The sequence below is a fragment of the Rhinolophus hipposideros genome (assembly GCF_964194185.1).
Source record: "Rhinolophus hipposideros genome assembly, chromosome: 6".
Classification (NCBI taxonomy): Eukaryota; Metazoa; Chordata; class Mammalia; order Chiroptera; family Rhinolophidae; genus Rhinolophus; species Rhinolophus hipposideros.
Window position 1 is genome coordinate 75,637,132 of NC_138052.1, and position 15,885 is coordinate 75,653,016.

The following is a 15,885-nucleotide window of genomic DNA, read 5'->3' on the forward strand; positions in this document are numbered from 1 at the left end:
GAAGGACATCAGACTGTTTCCAATTTTTTCAAAATTGTAGGCAGTGCTGCCGTGAACTAAGCTGTACCTGACTTCTTGCCTATATATGTGCAAGATTCTCAGGTTTTAAGTTTAATAGATACTAGCCATTTGCCCTCTTTAGATACATATATGCACACATGTGCACACATGTATGCACATTTGAAAATGCATAAAATAAGGCCTGCAAAGGCCTATCCAAAACAGATTACCTCTGGGGAACTAGGGATAGGACCTGGGTTGGGAATTATGGCTGAAAAGGACTTTACCTTTATTTGTAATATTATAATTTTTTATAAGGCAAACAGATTCAGGTCCTAGTTGTATAATTAAAAATGCTTTTGGGGGGATAAAAATCAAAGAAAAAAATGTACTATATATGTACGATAGGCTGTAGCAACTTTAACAATGAAAAGAAGTGAGGAGTAAAGGGAAAGTGAAATAAAGGAGGAAAACCAAAAAGCAAAACCTCTTTGAAATTTTTTTCCCTCAGAACAAATAAGTGTTAAAGTGAAAAAAAAATTCTGCATTGTGAAAATGGCTTTTCTTCTTTTTCTATTCGAAGCAGGAAATAGAGCAGCTTTGTATCTGTCCTCACATACGTAATTCCAGCTCTCTGCAGAGTGCTCCAGTAAGAGGTGATGTTAGGTATGCAATGAGAGGTGTCTGAGTGGCCCCCTGACATGAGCTGATGATGGGAGCATACACAGACCTGAAAAATCATCCCCAGAGGCAGCTGCACAGGGTGGTCTCAAAACTTACTCTCCACTCACACTTCTACCCAGAACAACTGCAATATGAGAACTAGAATTTCTCTTTGATGATTGAAAAGCCTTACAGATCATTCTGTTTTGAAGACCTTTCTTAGGATCTGATTAGTACTTAGGACCTTTTTTTAGTACTGATTACAATCACTGAGGGACATTCTACAAGTGGAGGAACATGTAAGAGGACAAAGAAACAACTGATTGAAAACATTATGAAGTATTTGTAGAATGTACACTTTAAAAAAAAAAAAAGCATTGCTAATTCCTCTGATGAAAAAATTTCATTGGGATTTTTAAGATTCTTCCCTCATCTTATTTTTCATTCACCCCCCACCCTTGTCTCTTTGTTCTAAGTTTCCTGAACATTTTCCTCATGTATGGATAAACTAATCCCCCCCCCATTTTTTCTTCCCCCTAGTTTTCAATGACATCAAGTCTTAGGCTACTGAGCTGCCAAGTTAAGGCCCTGTGGACAGAAAAGTTTTTACCTGTAAGTAACTTACATTCAGAAGTTTTGGGCAGAGACTTTGTACCTATGGACACTGGAGTAATTTAAAGATATGGAAGTTGAGTGCAACTTACCTTTCGGATGTGGACTTAGGCACAGTCCTCTCAAAGCTAAACTTTGTCGACTAAGGCAGTGAACAATACAGTTCATTGGTTGCATACCAGAGGTGGCATGTGTTGTTTGGGTTAGAATTGCCCACTCTTTGTGGGCAACAGGTGAGAGAAAATTCATGTTACTCAGCTACATGTAAATGAAGATAGCTTTTGTGTCTCCTTAAGGATGTCGCAATTGAGCCTTCTAAAACATGCCACAAATGAGCAATGCAAATTTTATTGTAATTAATTGTGTTTACCACTGTTGCCATTAATTCGTAATTCTTGGCTGGATAGAAAACTTATGATGTACTTCATCCTTGCAAACATCAGAGTAACCTGATTGCTCTACGCTTCAGGAAAATCTATGCAATGATTATACTGCCAAAATATAGGCCAAAGACTGACAGGTAGTTAGGTATTTTGAGAATAGCATAGGTTTTCTTAATAGATATTTGGTTTGATTCTTCTGATACAAACTTGAATTTATTCTTTTGGAGTAAAAGTTGAGCAGATTTGAGTTGGATTAAATAGAGATTTGAAGATTTGAAAAATGAATAAAATGATACGTTTAAAATATCTTTCTTACCTAATTAATTTGAAAATCTTTTAAATTATCAGAGTTAACTGAAGAAAGCAAGAAGAAACTATTAAGCTGGAAGAAATAGATAACTGTATCTAAATATTATAAAGGTTCAAGTGTCGTAGGGTTTTAGTCTTGAATTCTGGCAATTGTTAAAGAAATAAATAGTTCTTAAGTTAGATACATTGTTTCAAAGACAAGAAAAGATGAAAAATGGCTGGTTGTTTAATATAACCATCAAAACTCAGATGCTCAAAGCTGACAAAGATAGTATTCAGAGAGCAAGAATGAGACTATTCTGACTTGTGTGTTGCAGTTCTAAATAAAAAATGAGCAAATCAAATTTTAAGTGTATTTAAAGAATAATCCACTACAAACAAAAATAACAGTTCTAGCAATGCCAGGAGTGCTTACTGTCAGGGACTCTACTAATGTACTACTTCCCATAAGGGAAAACATGGGATAATTTCAAGTGATGCTAAAAAGGGATTTAAGATAAATAAATTCAAAATCACTTCTGATTGCATACCAAAAAATATATAAATAAAGAAGTGAAAAGAAAATGACTCCTTCCACCTTAAAAAGAATCTCAAACCAACAACAGCATAAGATTTAATGGAGAAACACTAGAGAAATGCCCCGATTAAATCTAATTTAAGATAAAATAAGCTGCCCTGTCATCCCTTGCATTATTCAATATTGTTCTGAAAAACCTAGAGTCTTTAGGGAATGAAGACATGAAACAGAAATGAAACATTTAAACATTGTAAAAAAAAAAGAAAAAAGAGAGAGAGAGACCAAAATATCATTTTTTCCAGGCTGTTTAACTGTCTATCTAGAAGCAAGAGATTTACTAAACCAATATTTGAAATATTAAGAGAGTTCAGAAAGGTTCTCTTTAAGAGATAACTAATCAAAAATCCATAACTTTTTAACATGTCATCATCCATAATTAGGAAAAGATACAATCGATGTGACCTTTATTCACAATCACAACAACAAACATAAGATATCCAGGGTGCCCTCAGTCAGAAATAGCTCAAAGGATAAGAAGTAAGCTTATCCTGGAATCTGACAAGACCCTGCAGGCTCTAGATGACTCGGGGGCCACTGAGAACAAAGATAGCAGTTTTAACCAGCACAAAGGTTTGCGAGGTTACTGAGGGGAAAAAAATAAATTACAATTTATACTATATATCCTACAACTCAATAGCAAAAAAACCTAAATAACCTGATTAAAAAAATGAGCAGATGATTTGAGTAGATATTTTTCCAAAGAAGATGTACATATGTCAGCAGGTATATGTAATGGTGATCAATATCACTAATCATCAGGGAAATGCAAAGCAAAAACCATAATGAGATATCACCATATACCTGTTAGAATGGCTATTATCAAAAAGACAAGAAATTGTCAGTGTTGGTGAGGCTGTGGAGAAAAGGGAATCCATGTACACTGTTGGTGGGAATGCAAATTGATGCAGCCACTGTGGAAAACAGATGAATTTCCTCAAAAAATTTAAAATCGAGCTACCACATGATCTAGCAATTCTACTTCTGGATATTTATCTGAAGGAACAAAAAACCCAACTTGAAAAAATATATTCACCCCTGTGTTCATCACAGCATTATTACAATAGCCAAGATGTGGTAGCAACCTAAATGTTCATCAATGGATATATGGATAAAGAAAATATATATGTAAGTACACATACACACACACACACACACACACACACACACACACACGAATATTATTTAGCCATAAAAAAGAAAGAAATCTTGCCATTTGCAACAACATGGGTGGACCTTGAGGGCATTATACTAAGTGAAATTAGTCAAACAGAGAAAGATGAATACTGTTTGCATTTATATGTGGAATGAAAACAAAACAAAACAAAACACAGAACTCATAGATACAGAGAACAAATTGGTGGTTAGAGGCGTGAGGATGGGGATAGGTGAAATGGGTGAAGGGGGTCAAAAGATACAAATTTACAGTTAGAAAATAAATACGTTTTGCAGATGTAATATACAGCATGATTATAGTTAGTGATATTGTACTGTATATTTGAAAGTTGCTAACAGAGTATATCTTAAAAGTTCTCATTACAAGAAAAAAATTGTAATTGTGGTTGATGGATGTTACACTTAAAATGGTGAGCATTTTATAATACATACAAATATAGAATCATTATGTTGTATACCTGAAAATTAATATAATTCTATATATCAACTATATCTCAATAGAAAAACAAAAAACAAAAAAGAAACTATCAATATTGGGTTACTTTGTAAATAATCCCATATGAGCTAAATTAATTGTGTGAAAGATTGGAAAGAAATGAAGTTTGAATAGAAAAAAAATAAGAGAAAACTTGTTCTGTAGTATATTAATGAGTATCATAAAGGTGGACTAATTCAAATAACATTCATATGTAAAAATAAAATTAAAAGCAATTGAGCTGAATAGATGGCACTAAAAGACATTCTAAAACGGTAAACCTTTTAGTATATGTTAAAGGAACCACTACAAAGAGAAAAGATTTACTTAAGGTTAGATAAAATTGGCTATTTTAAGTAAAAAGTAGGAGTGGGGGAGTACTTTGACCTTCTATCATGCAGCAAAACAAAAGGCTGTTTTGTTTGTAGATTTAAACATTAAATGTCAAAGATAATCAAACCATGTTAAGATAAATGAAGTTAAAGAATCATTTAATTTCTCAAAGAAATTAACTTGGAGAAAGTTTTCCAAGCATAAAACTATGCAAGTAGTCAGAAAGAAGATTGATAATGTTTTTGTAAGAATTGAAAATGTCTATATAGCAAGTCACATTATAAATAAGATGGAAAGAAAATAGCTAAGTCACATTATAAATAAGATGGAAAGAAAATAGCTATGAAGACAGGTTTCCAAAAGTTACACTTAAAATTTAAAGTTTAAAATTTAAATTTTAAAGTTTAAACATAATACATTTAATGAATCAAACTGATGAATCCGTAAAAATGGGCAGAGAACACGGGCAGAAGAGAAAAGACAATGTAGTTTTCTTTTAAATTTGCCTTCTAAACTATGTGGGGGTAAAGAAGTTTTATTTCACTCCATCAGAGAAATGGAAATTAAGGCCAATATAAGATATTCTGCTGATAAAATTAACAAAATTTAGACTATGGTAATAGTTAATATTATCAAGGATCAAGGGAGATAAGTTACTTGAATTCCTTAGGAGTATAATTTAGTATATCCTTTTTAAACAGCAAATTTATAATAAGTATCATTTAGTGATTCCTCTTTAAGAAATGTTCTGATGAAATAATTGTGGAACCATGCACAAAGAATAATGTACAAGGATTTCAATAATAAAATTTTAAATTATAGCAAAAATTAGAAATAACCCATATATCCAACAGAGAAGTTCAATAATGTTAAGTTCATTTAAATAAAAATTATACAACCATTAAAATGTTTTTGAGGAACTGTAATAGCAATGAAAAATGCTCACAATATAACTTACATTGATAAAGGACTATATAATCAATACATTTTTCAGTATGACATACACTATCTTAAAAAATGTTAGCAGGGAAGAAAATATACCAAAATATTAACAGTGGTTATATCATGGATTGATTGTAATTTTAATTTTGTTCTTTGCTCTTTTCTGACTTTTCCATAATATGTAGCACTTTATGATTGGCGATAAAAAGTTATTTTAAAAATTATGTTCCTAGATTTCCCCTTGATCACATTAACGTCTTGAAAATATTCCGCCAAATAAGGAATGATTCACCAAATCTCACTGTATCATTGCAAAATTGTCCAGATGAGTTGTGCCTTAATAACAGTTTCTTTCCCTTTTGGACTCACCTGATGATGTGGGCTGCTGTCATTGGTTTGTTGAGCCTCAGATATCCTTTGAGATATTCGTTTGGAGGCCTCTGCAGCTGCTCTTGCCACTGGTCCAGTTGGACTTACATATATTGGTACTTTCCTGCTATTGTGCTGAATGGAGAGCCTGTTAGGAAGTAGAGTTTTTTGAGAAGTTATAATAGTTTTTAATGATCAGGTATGACATCGAGGAGAATATTTTTAGAAAATCTTAAATCAGATATTAAATTTGATGTTAAAAAATATCAATAAAGGAGCACAATGGTTTTTTTCTCCATGCTTTTTTCCAACTACTCAGTTGATAGAGAGCCAATTAGCCAACAGCAGGAACGCAAATCCCATTTCCCACTTTCTTGGCAATCTGGAAATGAGAATGCAAAGAAACTCAAGGATGACAGCATTAAATTCCCCAGGTCATCTTATCCAGGCCAGACACGAGAGGTTCTAAGCACAGGTGTGTGAGTATTATGTCATATCTGAAAGAACATAGAATACACTAGGCTATTTTAAGGCATGTTCCATTTTATACAATTTCATTTAGTTTCCTTCCTTTATTCAAAAACTCTTTAAAGTATCTAACCATCTTGAGTTGTTGCAGATAAAAAAAGCTTTTTAAAGAAAGCAGAGAACTCCCCGGTCACAGAGACTTCACATCTAATAAACAGCAAATATACAATCATTTTTGGCATAACATAATTCTTTCTACAGAATGCAATGAGAGTATATAAGGAAATAAGCAATTATTCTGTAGTACATTAAATATGTGTTTAAAGGGTGGGCATTTTGGGGTAGAAAAGCAGGGTTACCCATAACCTCTTTGTCACACATCTTCTGAGTGACACACTCTTTCCTATTCCATCTGAGATCATTTTAATAGCTTGGGGCTCTTCAACACCATTTACTAAAACCCTATTAATTCTAGTAGTTTTCGCTAGAGTTACATTCTTGGGGATTATATTATCATATTATCTTTCATATTGTCTTTCCCCGATCATATTATCTTTCTTGGGGATTCAAAATCCTATACAAATATACAAATATTTACAAGCATCAAAATACATACTATCGAATTCCTTTTTGAAACAAAAATGACATCATCCCACGCACATTATTCTGCCACTTGACCCTTTCTCTTTATGATGATAAATGCCCTCTAGTGTAATAGATTGGTGCTAATTTGTTCTTAAGTAGATTCATCATATTCTGTCGTATGTCTGTATCATATTTTCTACCAGTGGGACTCTTCGGTTGTTTCTGATTCGTTGCCCTGTCCTCCAATGATACAATGTTTCTCCTTACTTACTATGTAGTGGTGCTCTCATTGCTATAAGACGGAGTTCCAAAAATGGGTCAAGGGCCAAATTTTAGGTATATTTTTATGTTCAGTAGATACCACTCTTCTAAAGCCAGTCCCTCCACATGTACAGTAGATTCCATCTCCCTTTGACTGCTGAATGACATTGCTCCAACAATTCTTCCCTGCTCCACCAAATTATTTTCTCTCTACAAACTCATTTCCTTAGGTATACTAATATGCTATTATTTTTTTCCCCATCATAATGAAACAGTCTCTTAACTGCTGTCACTCTGCCACCTGGACTATCCCTTTGCTCCTTGTACAGTAAAAAAATCCTGAAAATAAAGATTACTTAGTATCTTTAATTCCTCATCTCCTATTCTCTCTTAAACTGCCTCTAGTCTGATTTTTTTTCTACTACCACTGTCTGACAGTGCTCTTTTTGAGGTCATGAATGACCTCAAGTGTTCCTCATGCTAAACCCAAAGGTCAGTTTGTACTTGACCTTGCAGCAGCATTTGACACAGTAGGTTATGTCTTCCTTGGAACACTTTCTTTCCCTATCTTCCAGGAGTCCTTATTGTCTTGGTTTTTCTCCCCCCTCATTCATTACTGTTTCTCAGTATCCCTTGCTGGTTTTTCTTCTTCTCCCCAACTTTGTAATGTGAAATATCGCAGAGCTCATTCCTCAATTCTCCTTTCTTCTCTACACTCTCTGTTTGGTGATCTCATACAGTCTCATGGCTTTAAAAGCCATATGTCAACAACTTCCAAACTTTTATCTCCAATAGACTTTCTCCCAAATTTCAGACCTGAATAGCCAACTGCCTACTCAACATCTTCACATGGATGTCTAAGAAACATCTCAATCTAAACAAGATTCCCCCACAAATCTGCTCCTCTATAGTCTCCCCATTTCAGATGACACAACTTTATACTTCTGTAGTACCACCATGACCACATAGTTTAGTATAGATACAAGAATTGACCCATGGATCTAAGGGTGAGAATATCAATTCTATTAATTGATCCAACTATATGAGGAAAGTTACTATTTGACAAAGTTGGTATTTTAATTAAGTGGGGAAAAGATAGCATAACTGGTTATCTATCCGAAAGAAAGCAAAGCTAGATTCTTGCTAAAATAATTTTCAAATGGATTGAAAATTGAAATTCAGAATAAAAAGAAAAGCATTAGAAGACAATTTAGGAAAATATTTATATAACCTTGCTTCTACTCTTGCCCCCTGAGTACGTTCCCAACATCTTCTTCATTCCGTTCAGCCTCACTGGCCTCCTTGCTGTTCTTTGGACCTGCCAAGCTCACTCTGCTTTGAGGGGGCTGTCTCCTCAATTTACAGTGTGCTTTTCTCAGATACTAGAGATAGGTTCTTGCAAGTCTCTGGTTAGAATATTTTCATCCACCAATCAATACATAGCCTTAGTTTGTGTGTGCTTCTGTTTAAAGATACCTTATTTAATACACATTGTTTGTTCATTCACATTGAACTTAGGGGCAACAGCCATACAACTCTTTCTTGAATGAAGTTTGCCTATCACCCGTATTTTCTTGTTAAGGCACATCACAATCTTTGTGTGCTTAGGAACACTAGACACCATTTCAGCACGATGTTGGGGGCCATTTGAAATAGTGAAATCACCAAAACGAAAAGCACAAAACATGTAGAAAACATGGCGCAAAATAGATTGTGGCAAGCACATATGTTTACGGTATGGGAGCTGAAACAAGAAGGCATTTCAGCCTCCACTGTGCATTTCAGGCAACTCGATTATTTATTTGTTTTGCTGCTCTGTGCATGTCTGCAAATGACCAAGATAGTATTTTGTGAGTAGTGGTTTTGGGGTTACAAATACATTTTCATGTGTAGGTGAATGCATAAGTGTGGAATCTGCAAACAATGATAAAATTTCTAGTGGGCTATTGCTAGTATAGTGAAGAGCTATTCATTTGTACATATGTATTTTATTTTCTACCACTAAAAGCCTAGTAATTCTAGTAGTTTTTGTTAGATTTACATTGTTGGGGATTCCCAATCATATTAGCTTTCTTGGGGATTCAAAACCCTATTAGCTGCAAATGAAAGTAATTTTGCCTATTCTTTTCCACTGTTTTAATTTTCTTTTTTATTATGTTTTCAAGAACTTCCCAAAATATTTAATAACAGTGGTGGTATTTGGCACCTAGTTTTTGATTATGTTTTTGTAAGAGAAAATATTCTCAGTGTAAACTGTTATATGGAAAGCAAGTGAATGCACATCAAAAGGGAGGAGGCTGATTACCATAAAGAATATTTGCTGAATCAATGAATGAATTCAATATTGCTACCACTTGGCAAAACCATTAAGCTCCTAGGAGATGGTCAGTCTAATGTGTCAACTTATTAGATATCAAAGATGTGCTTTTGCCTATTGTCACATTGTAAAATAGTAATATTCTACATTCATTTCTCCTTCATCAGCCACTAATCAGAATTTCTGAACTCATCAATATCTGGGCTAAACTGAAAATTATTTCATAAGAATTCTACTTTGGGGAACAACTGTATTGTATTCGTGTGGACAGAGTATAACACATTGATATTTTAAAAACCTTTAGCTTTACACAGAGCTTGCAGTTTCCTTTCCTCTTCTTATCTCCCCAAATACCACTCTGTGAGCAAAAAGCACAGGTTATCCCTATTATCAGGTAAAGAAATTGAGTCATAGAAATGAGAAGTGACATCCCCAAGGCCACGTGCACAGTTGGCTGAGGACAAGGTTTCTGTGTCTCTCTGTCCCAGGCTCAATCAAACTTCACCACCTTCTTCCAACACTGCAATTACTCCTATGACACTCTGTCATGCTCCATTCTAAAAGAGTTCATGATCTCCCTTATCTATCCACCCATAAACCCCTTCGTCATGCATCTATCCATCCATTTTCTTATTCAGTTAGTCAGTCATTCAACAAACATTTATTGAACATTTATCATATTCAGACATTGCAACAGATTTTGGCAACGCAACTGGAAGCAATAAAAGGTTCCTCCCTCCTGCCCACCCCCGCCCTGAGTTTACATTATAGCAAAAACAAAACAACAAAAAATATAATCAAAGTAACAAACATAGGTTGTTAGATGCTGACGAGGTGCTTTAAAAAAAAAAAATAAAGCAACGGAGGAGGATTGGGAGTCCCAGAGTGGGGGGAGGGGCTGACATGTCAAATGGGCAGTCAGGAAAGGCCTCCAGGATGAGATGACATTTGAGCAAAGACCTTTTGCTCATGAGGAGCCAAAACATTTCATGGTGGTGGGCTAGGGGTACCAAATCTTTAAAGGAAAGGTTTAAGTCTTAAGAGAAGGGTATTTGGCTTAGTCTTATGGGGAAAAGGGAAGAATTGGGGCTGGAGTACTCTTTTAAAATAAATTTTACAGATATTATAAATAGGATTTTAATAAAATTTCCAACTGACTATTGCTAGTATAGTAAAGAGCTATTAATGTGTGCATCTGTATGGAGATGTAGGTGGTGAAAGAGATGAAACTGGAGAGGTTACCAGGGTGATCCAAACATACAGGACCTTTCTAAGTCATGTTACAATTTTGAGTCTTTAGCTTAAAAACAATGGGAAGATAATAGAGGGACATAAGGCAGGGAAGTCTGGGGGGATGGGCCTGGGAGCAATGTCTTCATATTTCTGTTTTTAAAAGATCAGTCAGGTTTCAGTGACCAAAAGCAATACAAATAAGAGTATGGATCCTTGTGTTCTAACTATAAGAATGTAGGAATTTAAAGAAGACCTTAAGTAGTCAATAAATCCGGATGACTAAATGACATGTTTTGTCGTTACTCTGTTCGGAAAAGGTGAAATAAATGGCTTGAAGAAGACAGGTGAATTAGAAGCTGATATCTTTGCTTTGGTTTTTAATTTCAAATTCTTTGTACTGTATTAAAGATATACATCAAAATGATACTCCAATTCTCTAACTTTAAGGATATATTGAGAACAACCTGATAGATTAAAGTGACATAGGCCTAATGAATGGCATCTAGTTGCAAAGTCGATATGTGTTTTTTTCTTCAAATAGCCAAAAAAAAAAAAAAAATTAAATCACATCAAATTGTAAAGTGACAAAATGACCACAGACATAGTGTCTAGGATGGAGATAGAAATATGCTGGTGTATGTCTGAGGAAAGATGAGAGAATTACAAAATAAATTAATAAATGGATACTGATTTAAACTGTGATCTCTGTTTCCTCTCCCACTAGATAAAATGGGAGTAAATAAATAATTGTATTTTTTTCCTCTCAAAATTTGAGGATCATAAACCCAAGGGTATAGTATCTCTTTCCTTTACTTTCTGTAATTTTAAATTATGAAGTAGTTACTCCAAAAATTAAGGTCGAAGATGTTTTGAAAGTCCTCTTTAGGTTGCGGATCAGGTTGTGATTTGTGATCTCATATACCCATATTGGTGGGGTGTCCTTTACAATGGTCCTTTGGAGCTCGATTTGGCATTCTGAATTTTGAGGATTAACAAAATTCACAACTCTTGACCCAAGACTTTACTTGACTAACTTTATCTTAACATAATATATAAAAAGTAGAGGAAGATACATGTTTAGGGATGTTGACACAGAAGTTAGGGGTGCAAAATTTGAAAGTAACAAAAATGTTAAGGGATTGCTTGTGAATTATGGCACTTCCTTGTAACGATGAGAGCGAGGCCATTAAAAATTGACATATTGGAAACGAATGGCGTAAGAAATGCTCTCCATTTAATGTAAGTGAAGAATGAAAAAATTGTGTTGATAGCATAATTACTGTTTTGGAATACTAACATGTGAATAGTGCTAATTCGTGAGTGATCCAATAGTGTCTTTTCTTTTTTCTTTTCTTCTGTTTTAATGAAAGATCATTTCTGAATTAGGCTTTCAAAAGCAAACAACAAAAAAGTAGGACTATGAAACTGTCACTCAAATACTCTAACATTAAAAATCTTCTGTGTCTGTCCGATGACTTTAGTTGGGCTAATTCCAAATGATTGAATGAGCCACTTGAAAACCTTTTGCCTCTTGTTCTGCTTTAAAATTAAGGTCATTTCCAGAAGAGAAAGCATCATAAGCCCTCCCCAATGTCCCCTCACCCCACCTCCTGCCATCTTTAGGATCGTTAGCATTATGAAAGCTGATGCCTGTGCTCTGTACCCAGGCCCTGAACACACTCTATGGGGCTGTCACTCAGAGACACTTACCTGGCCTGTGCACGGTCAGCCATGTCGTTTGGATTCATCTGGTCAAGCAGCCACTGGCTTCTTGCAGCTCCATTCCTCCTGCAACGCCCTTGGAGCAGGGTGTTTCTGAGGGACCTGACAAGGAGTTTTGTGTTCTCCTTTGCTGACATCTGCTGGAATGGCCAACATTACCAAGGGTGTCAGATAACCTCAATATGGTCTCCTTTCCTTGTGTGGGCAGACTGGCCACCATAAAAGTGTCTGGAATTATTTCACTTAGGTTTATGTCCTCAGAAAAACCATCTGACTTCCTTACTACCGGAATGTCTTCACATTCTCTCCGTCTACAGGTACCCATAGCATAAGTTTCCAAATTCAACACCTCCAACTTCCCCAATATCTCTTCTTCCTTAGAGTGACCCAGTGATGTGAAATTTTAAAGCTTGAAGGGGGGTGAAGGCGGACTAAGGCCGTGGTTGCTAACATTTGGGTTGTGGATTCCTTTGAGAATTGGGTGATCACCCATGGATTTATTTCCAGATAAAATGCTCGTACATCCAATTTGGTATAAAATTGCAGTGGATACATAGACCACCTGAATTCCGCATTAAGAACCTCTGCCGAAAGGAACAAAGAAGGAATGGGATGGTTTATCACACGATTTTCAACACTTGAAATCTAAAGTGTAATAACGAAGCGACCACACGGTGTCAGCCTAACATTGACAAACCCTATTTCTCCTCTGGTTTTTAGAAAAGAAATGGGAAGCTCACAGGCCAATGAACCTGAGGATCTGGGTGAACAAAGTTTAGTAAAGAAATGTCCACTGTGAATTATTTGGCAAAAACCAGGCACTTGACTTTTGTGGACCATTCATGTTAAAGGAGAGAATGAGGGAAAACTGTCCTCGGAGCTAGTTAGTTCATCAACATCCCTCACTATTGTGGTATTTGAAGGTGATGTCACCTCTATGAAGAAACTGATTCATGGGAACTTTGTATGGGAAGAAAGAGTTCTTTCTGGAAAAGTTGAAATTCTCTTTGTTTAAAATTTGCTATGCCGTTTGTTTTTCTTCTTAAAAAGATCTGAATTCTCTCGCTGAGTATTTAAATTTTTCTTAAGAAAAAAACATTTGAAAGGCAGCGGTGAAGCCTTAGTTTTATACTCTTCCAGTCACAACTGAGCTACTACTCTTTGTCTTTCATTTTTCCTAAAGAGAAAGTACTTGACATTTAGGGCTCAGGAAATGACATGTTGAAATGTCATTTCCCAAAATGTCCCAAAATGTACTTGCCACTAGAAACCTTTCGGGATCATGTGTAACCAAACAAGAGCCGTTTCTTTTTAATGCATACCCATTTCCAATGCCTCACCCCTCTTACACCTCAGATATTTTCTATACGCAGTATGGGATCGATGGCTTCCGACTGGACTCTGGCCTTTTCCTGTCCCCAAAAGTTTTTATTAAAATCTACAATGTAAAGACAGCATATTTATATTGAGAAATATTTAAGGGTAGCTTTTCCCACTTCCTTAGTCTTCGATATCGGCATTATAATGTACGAAAGGAGCAGAACCTGTGGTTTTATGGAGGGAAAGTGTTTAAACTATTGTAGCTTATACTGGCACAATTCATAAATAGTATGGTGCAATAGGTTAGATCTTACCTGGACGCAATGCTCAATCATAGGGTGAGATTTCTGGTGAGATTCGCTGTGAAGACCAGATAAGAAACACACCTGGCAGATGTCAAAGTTGAGGCACTTCAGGCAGCGGTATCTGCCAATTAAAATGGAAGTGCGGCTGACATCATTACTAGTAGGCGAACAAGGAAAACAATATTCAGATGGAGAATGAGGACCCCGAAACATACAAGAGATATCTGAGCTATCAGGTGAGTATAAGGTTTCTCCCAAACTTTGTTGGGGTGGTAAATGACTCTCATATGTTTATTTAATTAAAGAAATCTTGTTTGGATAGTATTTTTATAATATGGCATTATATGAATATAGTTTTATTCAACAGACTATAGTATTCATTCCTCCCCGCAAAATACAAGCACTTATATATATATATATATATATATATATATGTAGGGTACTGAGTACTGCTACCCTTAGGACACACATTTCAACCTGCAGCCACATTTTGTGTTGCTGCACAATGCATTAAAATATTTTGAATTTAGTTGCCAACTTTAAAAAAATGGGAGATTTCAATAAAGTTTGAATTTTGACTTTTCTTAAAAATGTGCAGGACATGACATTGGACCTGCATTTCTGCATGGTATTGAAGGAAATGAATAAAGCCATAGCTAGAGAATTTAAAATAAACTTTTGTCATTTTCTAGAAGTCTGTAGGTAGGAAAGACAAAAAGTGCAGGAGGTAGAGTTCCTCTCCAGACAACTTGTTGGGGAGTGACCACCACACCCAAGTTTCTTAACACACCAGTTATTGCGAGCTTCCTTTTATGAACAGTTAACAATCTAAAGCTCAGGAAAGAATCTTGAGACACTCTGGTAAGGAAGAGTGTCCCATAACACGAAGGGAATATTGTGATAGCAGGGGAGGGCTGAAGAGACCTAATAGTCATGAATTAATAAGTTTTAAGGGTATTGGAATGGGAGGATATTGTCTTTCTGGAAAAGATTAGAGATCTATACTTTTCTCCGGATATTTTAGTTCTCTTCTGCCATTGCAGTCTGTGTGGCATAAAGTTCTGTCTTTGTCATCAATGGTGAGAACAAAAAAGTGGTACCTGCTCCTTTCAGAATGGAGACACACTGTTCCAGGTGTCGCAGTCCCTGCCCCGCCCACCTCCCTCACTAATGCCACACTGCCTTGCCCCTATAAGTTTTGAGTTTTCAATTCCTTTTTAAGTGTTACAAAAAGAAAGGAAGAAAGGAAGAAAGGAAGAAAGGAAGAAAGGAAAAGAAATATAACAAGATCCCTATGCTCTTCAAATCTTGTATCTTGCTGCAGAGAGGTGATTTGGAAGCTTGAGGTACTAACTAGCAAAGATAGGCAACGTGATTATGCATCAATTGAGAGGCACAGGAAATAAGTGTTATAAGGGGGAAACAGAGGGAGCTCCCTGGGGACTGGTATCATTTGAAAACTTTTCGTGGAGGAAGTGAGACTCATGCTGTGTGGAGAGTGCTGGGCTGAAGGAGATTAAAGTGGAGGAAATCCCAGAGAGAAAGCCGAGGAGTAAGGTATTGGAGGATAGAGCGAAGAAGAAGGGTTTGGAGCAAGTCAAATCTATCAGACATGCTAATTACCCTGAAGAACAGAGGTGAAAACTTGGAATGCCCTTGAGGCCAGATGACAGAAGGTCTTGAAAAGTCTGACCAAAGTGAAGGCAGAACAGGAGAATGTAAGTGCCATGAGACCAGCCCTCACTGTCCTTGTTCACTGCTGTACCGTGACACCTAATCCCATGGTGAGATATTAATAAACAGTGTTGAATGGCTATAACAGTAGTTAGCATTTTTGA

At 35.8% G+C, this 15,885-nt stretch overlaps 1 protein-coding gene across 1 annotated transcript in view; it reads right to left on the reverse strand.

Annotated features, from left to right (window-relative positions):
* DYTN (dystrotelin) overlaps positions 1 to 15,885 on the reverse strand; it is a gene marked incomplete at both ends in the record, with an annotated part of 48,343 nt that overhangs the window by 15,985 nt on the left and 16,473 nt on the right. The window contains 2 exons of the mRNA XM_081050787.1: positions 12,411 to 12,559; positions 14,057 to 14,168. Coding sequence (XP_080906913.1) covers positions 12,411 to 12,559; positions 14,057 to 14,168 — 261 coding nt within the window. The remainder of the gene's footprint in view (positions 1 to 12,410; positions 12,560 to 14,056; positions 14,169 to 15,885) is intronic.